The sequence below is a fragment of the Coregonus clupeaformis genome, chromosome 12, assembly GCF_020615455.1.
Source record: "Coregonus clupeaformis isolate EN_2021a chromosome 12, ASM2061545v1, whole genome shotgun sequence".
Taxonomy (NCBI): domain Eukaryota; kingdom Metazoa; phylum Chordata; class Actinopteri; order Salmoniformes; family Salmonidae; genus Coregonus; species Coregonus clupeaformis.
Genome location: NC_059203.1, coordinates 14,030,801 through 14,045,260, shown reverse-complemented (window position 1 = coordinate 14,045,260; position 14,460 = coordinate 14,030,801). Strand labels below are relative to the sequence as shown.

At 42.6% G+C, this 14,460-nt stretch overlaps 2 protein-coding genes across 2 annotated transcripts in view; one reads left to right on the top strand and one right to left on the bottom strand.

Annotated features, from left to right (window-relative positions):
- slmapa (sarcolemma associated protein a) overlaps positions 1–7,160 on the bottom strand; it is a 190,915-nt gene extending 183,755 nt beyond the window's left edge. Inside the window, 1 exon segment of the mRNA XM_045223708.1 lies at positions 5,474–7,160. Within this exon segment, the coding sequence (XP_045079643.1) occupies positions 5,474–5,671 (198 nt within the window). The 5' untranslated portion in view covers positions 5,672–7,160.
- A 6,931-nt stretch (positions 7,161–14,091) lies between these two features.
- The window catches only part of dennd6aa (DENN/MADD domain containing 6Aa), a 43,480-nt gene continuing 43,111 nt past the window's right edge, over positions 14,092–14,460 (top strand). The window contains exon 1 of the mRNA XM_041891801.1: positions 14,092–14,419. Coding sequence (XP_041747735.1) covers positions 14,204–14,419 — 216 coding nt within the window. The 5' untranslated portion in view covers positions 14,092–14,203. The remainder of the gene's footprint in view (positions 14,420–14,460) is intronic.

Genomic DNA, 14,460 nt, shown 5'->3' with positions numbered 1-14,460 from the left:
CAAATCAAATCTAATTTTATTGGTCACATGCGCCAAATACAACAGGTGCAGACATTACAGTGAAATGCTTACTTACAGCCCTTAACCAACAGTGCATTTATTTTTAACAAAAAAAGAAAAAAGAAAACAACAAAAAAAGTGTTGAGAAAAAAAAGAGCAGAAGTAAAATAAAGTGACAGTAGGGAGGCTATATATACAGGGGGGTACCGTTGCAGAGTCAATGTGCGGGGGCACCGGCTAGTTGAGGTAGTTGAGGTAATATGTACACGTGGGTAGAGTTAAAGTGACTATGCATAAATACTTAACAGAGTAGCAGCAGCGTAAAAAGTATGGGGTGGGGGGGCAGTGCAAATAGTCCGGGTAGCCATGATTAGCTGTTCAGGAGTCTTATGGCTTGGGGGTAGAAGCTGTTGAGAAGTCTTTTGGACCTAGACTTGGCACTCCGGTACCGCTTCTTGCTTGTCCTGTGCTTTGGCAAAGTGGGTGGGGCTATATCCTCCCTGTCCGGGGGTATCGTCGGACGGGGCCACAGTGTCCCCCGACCCACGTGTCTCAACCTCCACTATCTATGCTGCAATAGTCAATGTGCCAGGGGGCTAGGATCAGTCTGTTATATCTGGTGTAATTCTCCTGTCTTATCTGGTGTCCTGTGTGAATTTAAGTATGCACCCTCTAATTCTCTCTCTCCCTCCCATCCCAGAGGACCTGAGCCCTAGGACCATGCCTCAGGACTACCTGGCCTGATGACTCCTTGCTGTCCCCAGTCCACCTGGTCGTTCTGCTGCTCCAGTTTCAACTCTTCTGCCTGCGGCTATGGAACCCTGACCTGTTCACTGGACATGCTACCTTATCCCAGACCTGCTGTTTTCGACTCTCTCCCTCTCTCTACCGCATCTGCTGTCTCGACCTGTGAATGCTCAGCTATGAAAAGCCAACTGACATTTACTCCGGAGGTGCTGACCTGTTGCACCCTCTACAACCACTGATTATTATTTGACCCTGCTGGTCATCTACGTTTGAACATCTTGAAGAACAATCTGGCCTTAAAATGGCCATGTACTGTTATAACCTCCACCCGGCACAGCCAGAAGAGGACTGGCCACCCCTCAGAGCCTGGTTCCTCTCTAGGTTTCTTCCTAGGTTCCTGCCTTTCTAGGGAGTTTTTCCTAGCCACCGTGCTTCTACATCTGCATTGCTTGCTGTTGGGGTTTTAGGCTGGGTTTCTGTATAGCACTTTGTGACGTCTGCTGATGTAAAAAGGGCTTGATAAATACATTTGATTGACAAAACAAATTACACCTGGATTCCCTGGTGCCAATTTAACTCAAAATGTAAAGCCCCTGTTTAGGGGACCTGCTACAGGTTCCGACCTACATTTTTCACGTATAAATCGATCAGTGGACACCGTAGATCGAAATGGCTTGCATTGAGCGGTAACCATGATTCTCACGGACACAGGTGTACGTCTAATCTGCCTGCGTGAAGCAGAATATGAAACATGACGCCACTTGAAGCTGGGATGTCCCTCCCTCCATTTAATTCGCTCTTCCGGCTGTCCATCAACTCCTGGCTGAACGTCACAGCCACTAACAACTGCCTGGAATCCTGAAATCGTAACAAAATTAATATGAGATGAGAGGAGAGTTCCTGAGTTCAGGAACCCAATCTAGAGCTCTGTGAGAAGTTAAGGTGAAATCTTAGTTGTTTTATCAATTGATTATACTATATCTATAAAAAATATAAGTAATTTCAATCCTTATTTTATACACTTTTGTTGAATAGCAAATACATAAAACATTTCATATTTTCATAATTTGTACGTGTACTTGAGCTTGTCCTCAAAAAAGTGACGACACCTCAGCAATTTATTTTTACAAGAAAGGTGAGATTTTAACCTTAGAGTTTGCAGCATTACTAGTTACTGTTAATGCAAATGTATTAAAAATAAAAATAAAAGAAATACCTTAACATAAGTATTAAGACCTTTTGCTATGAGATTCGAAATTAAGCTCAGATAATCCTTGAGATTTTTTCTACAACTTGATTGGACATGATTTGGAAAGGCACACACCGGTCTATATAAGGTCCCACAGTTGACAGTGCATGTCAGAGCAAAAATCAAGCCATGAGGTCGAAGGAATTGTAACTGACAGAGCTCCAGAGTTCCTCTGCGGAGATGGGAGAACCTTCCAGAAGGACAACCATCTCTGCATCCCTCCACCAATCAGGTCTTTATGGTAGAGTGGCCAGACGGAAGCCACTCCTCAGTAAAAGGCACATGACAGCCCGCTTGGAGTTTGCCAAAAGGCACCTAAAGGACTCTCAGACCATAAGAAACAAGATTCTCTGGCCTGATGAAACCAAGATTGAACTCCTTGGCCTGAATGCCAAGCGTCACGTCTGGAGGAAACCTGGCACCATCCCTACGGTGAAGCATGGTGGTAGCAGCATCATGCTGTGGGGATATTTTTCAGCGGCAGGGACTGGGAGACTAGTCAGTATCGAGGGAAAGGTGAACGGAGCAAAGTACAGAGAGATCCTTGATGAAAACCTGCTCCAGAGCGCTCAGAACCTCAGACTGGGGCGAAGGTTCACCTTCCAACAGGACAATGACCCTAAGCACACAGCCAAGACAACACAGGAGTGGCTTCGGGACAAGTCTCTGAATGTCCTTGAGTGGCCCAGCCAGAGCTCGGACTTGAACCCGATCGAACATCTCTGGAGAGACCTGAAAATAGCTGTGCAGCGACGCTCCCCATCCAACCTGAGAGCTTGAGAGGATCTGCAGAGAAGAATGGGAGAAACTCCCCAAATACAGGTGTGCCAAGCTTGTAGCGTCATACCCAAGAAGACTTGAGTCTGTAATCGCTGCCAAAGGTGCTTCAACAAAGTACTGAGTAAAGGGTCTGAATACTTGTGTAAATGTGATATTTCAGTTATATTTTTTATGAATTTGAACAAATTTCTAAAAACCTGTTTTTGCTTTGTCATTATGGGGTATTGTGTGTAGATTGATGAGGGAAAAAAGCAATTTAATCTATTTTAGAATAAGGCTGTAATTTAACAAAATTTGACAAAAGTCATGGGGTCTGAATATTTTCCGAATGCACTGTAGATTACATTTTTGATTACATTTAGTTACATTTAAGAGGTTTTAAAACTTAAAATTAGTTCACTAAAGTGTGCAATTGTTTCAATTGATTATTATAACTTGTTGTACTAACCTGATGTAATGTATTTATAGCTGTCTTGTGGTTTAAATATTCTTGTTGCTGCTGTATTGATGTAATTGTTGTCCTCAGGGCCCCATTGTAAATGAGACACTGGTCTCAAATTGGGTTCCCCTGAATAAATATGTTTGTTTTTTTTAAACAGTAACACACTGCAGAATTTGTTTAACAGTAATATGATACTGGAATAGTAAAATGACAGTTCTTCAAGCAGTTATAGTACTAGTAGCAAACCATGTGCTTATAATTAAACGATGTAGAATCATCATGAAATGAACAGTGAATGACGGCTGATGTTCTGTGGTCAGAGAAGATAGGAACGGACACCAGCGGATTCAAAACCGTTCATCGGCGCGGTCTGGTTTGTCCTTTAAGCAGTGAGACGTAGGGAGCTTATAAAGGACTGGCAGAGTAAGACTGCATTCCAAGTTAGGGGGTGTGTAATCTCTTGGTCTATATTAAACTCTTGGCTCTGCCTGCTACACATAGAATGCTGTTCAAACTAAGACATTCAGCCAGTGAGGTCAGGTAACAAGAAGCACAATATGACACAGACACCTAGTTAATAAAACAGGTATTTAAATCTACTTACGTCATTAAACAGGAAGTGGGGCCTATATCTTCCTGGACTGAAGAACTACAGTTGCTATTACGTTTTTGAAGTTTACAGGAATCTGAGGGAGAGGCCTATATCAGCGCTAAAATCAGTTCAGTAAACAAACTGGTCGCATTACGTAGGCCTACTCATGTGGAAGGGGTGGAGCAGACTGTGTAACAGGTATGGTACATATGGTATGGTGAACGTCGAGCAATATCCACGCCACCTCTGGCTGTCTAAGTTTGAATCATATTGAACCACTGACACATGATCCCGGTGCAAGCCAACCGTCCAAGGGTGCAAGCCAACCGTCCAAGGGTGCAAGCCAACCGTCCAAGGTTGCTCTGTAGCGACAACTGTACTAGTTACTGCACGCTGTCCAGGACTCTACCAATGACAGGCAAGTGAAGCCCAGGTGAGGCCCAGGTGAGGCCCAGGTGAAGCCCAGGTGAGGCCCAGGTGAGGCCCAGGTGAAGCCCAGGTGAGGCCCAGGTGAGGCCCAGGTGAGGCCCAGGTGAGGCCCAGGTGAAGCCCAGGTGAGGCCCAGGTGAAGCCCAGGTGAAGCCCAGGTGAAGCCCAGGTGAAGCCCAGGTGAGGTGTGCCCACGCCCCCCCCCTCGCACAATGTATTGGGTGGTATTTATTAAGGCATACCGTAACAAAAACTTTTTACAATGGAATATGAAAATGATCCAAGCGTTTCTCATGGAACAAGTTCCGCCGGTAGTGCTTCATGGTTTCAGTCCATTTCTTCAGTGTGTCTAATGAATACAACTCTGGTGGGTTTCTCATTCCTCCCCCCCCCAGGTGAAATGAACCAATACATGCCCTGTAACTTCTCATGACAACAACACAACTGCCCCCAGCGAAAGTAACATTATCGGTCTGTCTGACAAGACAACTACAACCATTTCGTCAAGGAAGCACTAAAACCTTCTGTTCTTGGGTGTGTGTCACATGATGCAGTTACGACAGATTGATGTGCATGCGGGTACATGAGGACCTCGTTGGGAGGTATGAGATGCGTGTATTAGGGTGGGGTGTTGTCTTGGGTTGTCTTGGCTTGCAGGCAGCTGTGTGTCTTGCATTAACAGTCTTTATCCAAGAAGCTCAAAAACAGACTTCCTAGCAGCTGTAGCCTAAGCAATTACCTACGGGATCCTTAAGTGCATCCCAAACTGCACCCTATGTAGTGCACTACTCTTGACCAGAGCATTTGGAAAGCACAGGGTGCCATTTGGAAATCAGACTATAAATCTCCCCTGGATGCTCTAAAGGTGATATCCCACATGATTATGTGTTTATTTAGGTGGGAGGAAGTTGGCACACAGACTGCAAAATTTGTTTCCTAGGCTAGCCCTATACAAAACAGAAATTCTACCAATGGTTTGAAATTCTATCTCAGCACAGTTGCCATTGCTGGCTGTCAGTCAGTGGCAAACCGTGTGTGTGAGTCTCACCCCTGCAGCCATGACCCATTATTTATCCATAGGTGGCTGACAGACCACTTACTCCATTGAGTTACCTGGATATGCCGACTGCAAGGCCCGTTCAACCTGTTCTGACTGCATGCCAGTGATTGCGCAAAGTGATTGTACCAAGCGAGGTAAAAAGCTAGTCGCTAGCCGACTGGTTGACAGACTCACCTTGCCAGTCTTGTGATCGAACCAGAGAAGAGCATGGTTCCTTGACAGAACCTTGCAGTCGAACGTAGCATTGTTCTGAGCGGGTCGGCATCGCGCCACAGAGCGCCCGATCTTGACTGGCTCGTCCAGGTAGACATGACGTTCCTGAAAAGGGTGTGAATTCGGACGGCAGGAGAAGACGGCCAGCGCTGAAGGCATTGATGATGGCTTGGGAGTGTTACTCCAACCAGAGACTAAAGACAATGTTTCTTGATCCAGAATGACAATGCTCGAAGTCTTCAATCATCCGCTGTTAATTCATTTAGCCTAGCTATTCCGCTGGCTGGCGGCTATTCTATTTTGAGTTAGGCACTAACTAGCTATCAAACATTACTATTCATTTTGACGTTTTTCAACGAGAAACGTAACCAATAACCTCTTGTATAAATCTAACAAGTAAAAAAAAATAAACAATTTCTTTATGGACTATCTTTCTACAGAGCTACATTACGTCCAGTTAATGTTACTCAACACGACTATGTACAGGTCAGAATTCCCACTAGCCAGAACCGCATGACGATAGCAACAGTAGCCGGCTAAAAAATATCTTCCCACGTCCATCAAAATGTGCAGGGAAAGAAGCTATATTGAGCAGGCTAGTATGGCAACAAATCTTTAGCCCAGCATCGGATATATCCAGATTGGTCGTTTACACAAACTATTTGACCAGTGCGCGGTTTCCTATCCCTGCTGATGATACGGCTATTTTAACACACCCGTTGTCAACCTGACCGTGGTTTAATAGGTCATTAATACATTGTTTTTCTATAGAGTTTGTGTCATTACTTTGTGTTTATCCTACGCACTATGGACCGGTGCGATATAGGAGTATCTGACCTTGTTTGTTAGCTAGCTGGCTAACTAGCTAATGCAAACCTCCAGCCACTCCCAACTCAGGCAGGCTAGCAAGCTAATATTGAGTTTCAGGGGCCTAAACAGCAACAAATCCTTCTAATCTCGAGGCCAAATGTTCCAAACTGCTTCAAGACAAACCTTAAAACTAAAATGGGTATTACAGCGGGGGGGTGTAGAGATTGATATGACACATACAATAACCCTGCAGTGTGGCTATGTTTGTTGGCAACTACCTAACGTTAGATAGATATCCATTTAACGTTAGCTAGCTTTTTTTTTTTTTTAAATATAGCTAACTAAGCTAACGCGCTAACAACTTGTAATTTAGCCGGAGCAGTAGATGGGTCTCTTCGGGCGACTCGTACTCAACCAACTCTTGAACGACGCTACTTCAGGCAAAATATAGTCCCTTTGACAAAAAAACAAGTAACGCTAGACAGTAAACTGGGGCCCTCTTCGAAAGCAAACGTTAGCCGAGTCGGAAAGAGTTAGCTAGGATGGGATAGCCTTGCTAGCTAGCTGACAGAAAACTGAGACGAGTTTGGCTGCAGCTCCTCGCTAGCGCATCACCAGTCCAGTAGCTAATCTTCTGACGATTCCAAGTGAAGCCACACTATCGATAGCACAACGTGTGATTTACAGAATGATCCCGTTGAACTGGGTAAACTTTCGAAAAATGTATCCTCCTCCGCAAGAATCCGCCGCCATACTGAAATGAAATAATACACACAAAACAGACCCGGTAAGCGCCAATGTGTTGCCGTTTAGCGCACGCGACATGCCCACAACGTAATTGGAGGCGGGACCAAGGTTCAAAATGGACAAACTGGGGTCCAATCAGAATAGACATTCATGACACGCTGCAGTTTTACGTGTACATGCAAATGTTACGTGTACATGCAAATATTGTTTAAGTAGCTTATATACCGAAGTATTTTTTATTGTAACACTTGCATGCTTTTTCAGTCAATGGTAGATTTGAAGTTAAGATATATACAATCTCAATTGCAAATCTAATATGATTAATTAGACATTCAGAAAACTCATTTCTGAATCCCAAGGGATTTACCAGACTTCATTACGGAAAGATTATAAGAGTTGTTCTAAAACGTTTAAATGTATGAACCCCCCTGCTTCCGTCCTTATAATCACTGATCTGTGAGTTACATGCAAACCTCACCGGCCACGTTGCGTGCGCGAGCGTTGCAAAATAAATGTACACATACATATTATTCAATAATTTCACCCACACCGCTCAGTCATAAAGGAGTGTCTGCATAGCCAAGCCCTAAAATAGAACTTGGTTCTATAGACTCGCCACAAGTCCCCTCCTTATTGGATATCAGGAAGATACAAACCCACCTGGATACTTGAAAGTCAAATGAGGATATATTAATTTAAGATAACGCACTAAAAACTATGTTTCCCTTTTTATATGTGGATTAATCGTCTGAGTAGAGAAACACATTATTTTGTATGACTCCAGGTCAAAATCCCCCCCTAATTAATATATTTGGTTCACAGTTGTTTTTTATATTTATCTGCGTCTCCTGATCTCATCTGGTGAGGATGGACAAAATCAACATGCGCACGTGGACGCACGCGTTTTGCCGTGTAGTCAGAATGTTAGGTTTCCTCAATATATCCACAGGAAAGTGTAATTCCGTCAACTTTTAAAATTGCTGGTAGTGTGTTCAGATTTCTATCACCTGAAGCATGCGCACAAGATAAAAAAATACACGCATGAGACACATGCATACTTGCCGAGCTCCTGCAGGTGTTTACATAATTCAGCACATGATTCAGGTGATAGAAATCTGAACACACACTACCAGTGCTTTGAAAAGTTGATGTAATTATACTTTCCTGTGGATATATTGTCTCACATTCCTACCTGCAAAAGGTCCAACAGCACGGACAACCAGTAAAGGAAGCTAAAAAATATATAATTGTATTCAACATTCTGGCTTGTAGACTTACATTTACGCAGACACTCTTATCCAGAGCGACTTACAGATAGTGAGTGCATACATAATCGTTTTATTTTTCATACTGGCCCCCCGTGGGAATCGAACCCACAACCCTGGCATTGCAAACGCCATGCTCTACCAACTGAGCTACATCCCTGCCAGCCATTCCCTCCCCTACCCTGGACGACGCTGGGCCAATTGTGCGCCGCCCCATGGGTCTCCTGGTCGCGGCCGGCTACGACAGAGCCTGGATTCAAACCAGGATCTCTAGTGGCACAGCTAGCACTGCGATACAGTGCCTTAGACCACTGCGCCACTCAGGAGGTTAAACTTGATTCAAACGCACATTTCTTCCCGACCTAGAATTCATTGCAGTTCAACATTAGGTTTCCAGCCGAGGTTTCATCTTCAGTGGCCACGTTTACATGCACACCAATATCCCGTTAGTATTCGGGATACTCAAGTATTCTGTTTTTGAGTTGACGCATACAAACACAATATCCATAATAAAAGCTTGTATCCCGTTCATGAGAAACCCGGATAAAATGCCTGGGATATGCTGATCTAAGACGGGATACTGTGGCATGTAAACATTTCCCATTTACTGTTGTTTTTGCAGTCTGCCCAGGCTCAGTTTCGCATGTCATGGATTGTCAAACAAACCATGTCAAAAAGTAGGCTACCTGCGCAGTTCAATCCACCATAATAATTCCATAATAATTTAGTCTAGTATAATTAATTTTCTACTGGCTACTTTCACCCCTAATTTAGACACGTTTCTGCTAACAATTTCCGACATTTGGTTGCCAATATTTACAATTTCCGACATTTGTTTCAGAGTGGCGCAGTGGTCTAAGGCACTGCATCGCAGTGCTAGCTGTGCCACTAGATCCTAGTTCGAATCCAGGCTCTGTCGTAGCCGGCCGCGACTGGGAGACCCATGAGGCGGCGCTCAATTGGCCCAGCGTCGTCCAGGGTAGGGGAGGGAATGGCCGGCAGGGGATGTAGCTCAGTTGGTAGAGCATGGTGTTTGCAACTCCAGGGTTGTGGGTTCGATTCTCACGGGGGGCCAGTATGAAAGAAATGAAAAAAAGAATGTATGCACTCACAAACTGTAAGTCGCTCTGGATAAGAGCGTCTGCTAAAAATGTAAATGTAAATGTAAAACTAGTTTGATAGGCCTACAAATAATATGTTCCTGGAGTATCCTTTAGGGGTTCTTCAAATTGAAATTGTGGGGGAACCCCTATAAGTTCTCAGAGGAACCCTTTAAAAGGGTTCTTCAAAGAACCCCTTTTAATGGATCCTCGAATAACCTTTTGAATAACCTTTATTTATATTATTATAATAATAATACGCAGAACAATAACAACAATAACAACAATAACACAATATTGTAGTTGTCAGTGTTTATTATGATTTTAGTGGCAAAGCAGAAGTAAAAAATCTAAATATGAGGTAAACTCCCAGCAGAGCCCCAAGTCCAATGGATATATCCTCTGGCATGTTGATGTTAATGTGTTGATGTTCTCCGTATCCATAGCCAGAATGATTTTGCAGTGCATGGTGATCGAACAGGTTTCCTGTTATATTCAGAGGTGTAGGGAGGGTGAAGTCTGTGAATCCAAAAAAAATAGTAATTATATAGATGATTAACAAAACATGCACATGACAGTACTCATACCTTGGTTTTTGTGGTAAATGTGGATGGAAAAAAACTTTTGATAATGGTTTTCATACACATATCTTGTCCACAATGTAGAGGCCTATGGGATATTAATTGAAGAGGTAAGGGAGGAGGATGGTGAATGTGATCTGCATAACATACCAATAGACATCCATTTGTATGCCTCCTCGTCTGTATACCTGCAGACACAGACACAAAAGTGAGCAGTTCAGTCACCTGCACCCAATACAGCTAGCCTTCAACATATTCTTATAGCATACATATTCTTACCTCTTCTTTGATTGATATCCATTGAATTGTGTCCATTTTCTGTTTTAGAAAGATTTGCATAAATATGAAAAGATAGATGGTATCATCATAAAACAATATCAATTTAGATCGTACAAGGGACAAACCTTACCTTAAATTGAGGAGATCTTTAAAAAATGTCAGCTAAGTGCCTGCACCTGCTGTCCTTTCAAATTCAAATCCAAATGTTTCAGTTGGGCAGTTCCTGCAAGAACCCCCACCAACTAAGGAGGTTCCTCGATGAACCCCACCTCCTATGGGGTTCTTGGAAGAAACTTTTGGGGGAAATTGTCAGTGCCAAGAACCCGAAGGTTCTCCGAAGAACTTTGAGGATCTTAGAAGAACCCTTGTTGAACCCCTAATTTTTAGAGTGTACATGCAATTTCTCTTCTGTGATAACTTGCTTCCCCAGAAGACTAAATAAAGTATTGCTCACCAGAATAATGTCTTACATTGATACAATGAATGGATTAGTAATCTAGTTTACACCGGTAAAGTTGTCTGTTTCATTTAGGGACCGGGGAGAAAACAAATTAACTTCAAAAAAGTGGAAAGATTATTCCTGTGCAAAATGTCATCAGTTTTAAGGAAATGGAAAGCTGAGAAAACAACGAAACTCTTTTCTGATAAGTCTTCAGTTCATCTTGGGCGCATATTTTATGTGGTTGAAATACACATTACACCTGCATTCACATTTTCTCAAGAGATGTTGAAAGAAATTAATCATATTTCTCCAATCCTGTTCCCATGACAAAATAAACATGTGTTGTATAATTTCACTGCAAGAAATGCATAATTCTGCAGGAGTTAATATCAGTTAATAGGTTATAGGGCCTCTGAAGCTGGAGACTCTTATCTCCCTCAATAACTTTAAGCATCAGTTGTCAGAGCACCTTACCGATCACTGCACCTGTACACAGCCCATCTGAAATTAGCCCGCCCAACTACCTCATCCCTATATTGTTATTTATTTTGCTCTTTTGCACCCCAGTATCTCTATTTGCACATAATCTCTTGCACATCTAGCATTCCAGTGTTAATACTATTGTAATTATTCTGCACTATAGCCTATTTATTGCCTTACCTCCATAACTTGCTACATTTGCACACACTGTATATATATTTTCTGTTGTATTTCTGACTTTATGTTTTTTTTTACCCCATATGTAACTCTGTGTTGTTTTTATTGCACTACTTTGCTTTATCTTGGCCAGGTCGCAGTTGTAAATGAGAACCTGTTCTCAACTGGCTTACCTGGTTAAATAAAGGTGAAATAAAATAAAAAATAAATAAATAAAACAGTCAGTGTCCATATTTCAGTTACTATTCCATTTAACCCTATACATAAATGAGGAATATTCTGTTTATTCATGGAAACAGGGATACTCATGAGCGGGATATCAAAGGAACATGGCCTATTTATTGCCTTACCTCCATAACTTGCTACATTTGAACACACTGTATATATATTTTCTGTTGTATTTTTTGACTTTATGTTTTGTTTTACCCCATATGTAACTCTGTGTTGTTGTTTTTATCGCACTGTTTTGCTTTATCTTGGTCAGGTCGCAGTTGTAAATGAGAACTTGTTCTCAACTGGCTTACCTGGTTAAATAAAGGTGAAAAAAAAAAAAAAAGGTCCTGATAGAGACCTTAAGCAGGATATGAGCTACTATCCGGAATATAGTGCGCATGTAAACGTGGTCAGTGCCTCTGAACCTCTAGTCCCCATAAAGCTGCTCTCTGGACAAACCTTTAGGCCTATGACAAACTTTGTTTTTGTTTTTTTACAATGAAGATGTATATTTCGACTCAACTTCCATTGTCCTCCTAGTCACACACACACACACACACACACACACACACACACACACACACAACACACACTCTCCATGACTGCTGCTACTGGACTCATATTTATTACCACTGCACAATGTCTATTTATTATTGAACAATCTATTGCTTCATTCCCATGCACATGTCTAAATATCCTACTTCAATTCGTTTCAGTGCCTTCTTGTATTATATTTCTGAAAAATATTGTAGCCTATTTTTATTAATTGAGCTTTTATTTTCTAGTACTCATTTATTCACTTAATTACGCTTCTATTGTTGTTGCATTGTTGAGAGGTGAAATTGCAAGTAAGCATTGGATTGCACTGTGTATTCCAGGTACACCGAGTGGACAAAACATTATGTTCTTTCCATGGCCGACTGACCAGGTGAATCCAGGTTAAAGCTATGATCCCTTATTGATGTCACTCGTTAAATCCACTTCAAATCAGTGTAGATGAAGGGGAGGAGACAGGTTAAAGAAGGATTTTTAATTGCCTTGAGACAATTGAGACATGGATTGTGTATGTGTGTATGTTTTGTGTATTGAGGGTGAATGGCCAAGACAAAATATTTTAAGTGCCTTTGAACGGGGTATGGTAGTAAGTGCCAGGCTCACCGGTTTGAGTGTGTCAAGAACTGCAACGCTGCTGGGGTTTTTCCACGCTCAACAGTTTCCCGTGTGTATCAAGGACGGTCCACCACCCAAAGGACACCGATGAATTCAGGCTATTCTGAGGGCAACTCAATATTAGGATGTTTTGTAAACTCAGTGTATATCATGTTTATATGACATATAAACAAATTTGAACTTGAGAGTACTTTGCATAGTAGTTATATGAAGGTCAGTGACATGTCTTAAGGAGGGAAACACATATACATTTAGTGGTTGATAGCTAGAGCCATAAAGTAGCTAGGAAAAACTCATGGCCCTAAATCTCTCACAACCCTCCAAAATAGAGACTGGGATGTCTTTGGGGGAATGGACAACAGCTGTCACAGTCATTCTGGGGTTCACCAGTGTCTTGGACCCCTCCTCTCTGTAATCTCATTGCTTAAGTCAGTGTTGTGGCTAATAGAGGAATTAAAGAATTTGCCCTTAGATTACGATCATGAATCTCATGATGTCACAAAACATGATATTGTGTTTTGATGCAGTGTTCGACCTATATGATGCAGTGTTTTGCAATTATATGATTTTTTTTATTTCAACAAATGAAATACATTGAAATGAAAGATAAGGCAGTAGTTGTCACCGAAGCCACTATCCGAGATGTGAGTTTTTAACATTTGGTTTCGATTAAGGGGGAAGAGCCAGACCGAGGCTTGTACTTGAATCTCTACATTGGTGGCAGTGCCACTGCCGGGATAGTGGGATTTGGAATTACGCTCGGACGCCAGTTCTGGAGAGGAGGAACCCATCTAAACATGGTGGTAAAGCGGGGGGAGAACCAATAACCCTGTGGCTTTTAGGGAAGCGTCCAACCACCTGGCCATCAAGGTTAATCTGATAAGAGACTGTAGTAGTCGCTCTGTTTCTCCTGTTTGTGTCAACTGTACTAGGAGTCATTCAACATACTGCCCAAAGCTCCTGCCTCAGTCTTCTAAGAGGTCTTGTTCTAGGGCGCAGGAGTTCCTGCTTAACCCTTGCTGCAAGCACAGAGTTACTGGTTCAAGTGCCCTTTCAACTGCCCCCCTTAATTACTACAATTTATTGTATTTACTGAAACCTTTAGGTATATGATCAGATGATTCTGCATAAATGACTAGAATGGCAAAAATAGCAACTAAACGAAGAGCCAATGAAATTCGACTACAGATGAGGACACTAGCCAATCAAAAACCACAAAACCAGCCGTGGTTGTAGCGCTCACTAGTGGGCTTGTGCCGCTACTGCATTTCTGGTTGTAACGTTACGTCCATACGTAGCGTAGCTACGTTTTCTGTGTTGTTGGTTTTGTTTCTGTGTGGGGTACGTTGGTTAGCTTGCTATCAAGAGATAAAGATACCAGTATAAAAGTTATCGAAAGGAAACATTTTCCACCGTTGGGCTTCGTGATGGCTTTGCAGGGCTCCGAGGAGAAACTCGCAGAGCCGGAAGAGGTTGGAGACGAGGATGTGAGCGTCTCTCCAGCGGAAGAAATAACGTTAACCGTCGGGCCTGAAGGAGAGGAGGACACGGACCCGCTTCTCCTGCCGTGGGATCGCTTCTCTGCCTGGCTACACTGCATCTGTGTCGTCGGGTTCGATCTGGAACTCGGCCAGGCGGTGGAGGTAACGTTACAGTTAAATACTTTTCCTCTGCTTGTTGTCAG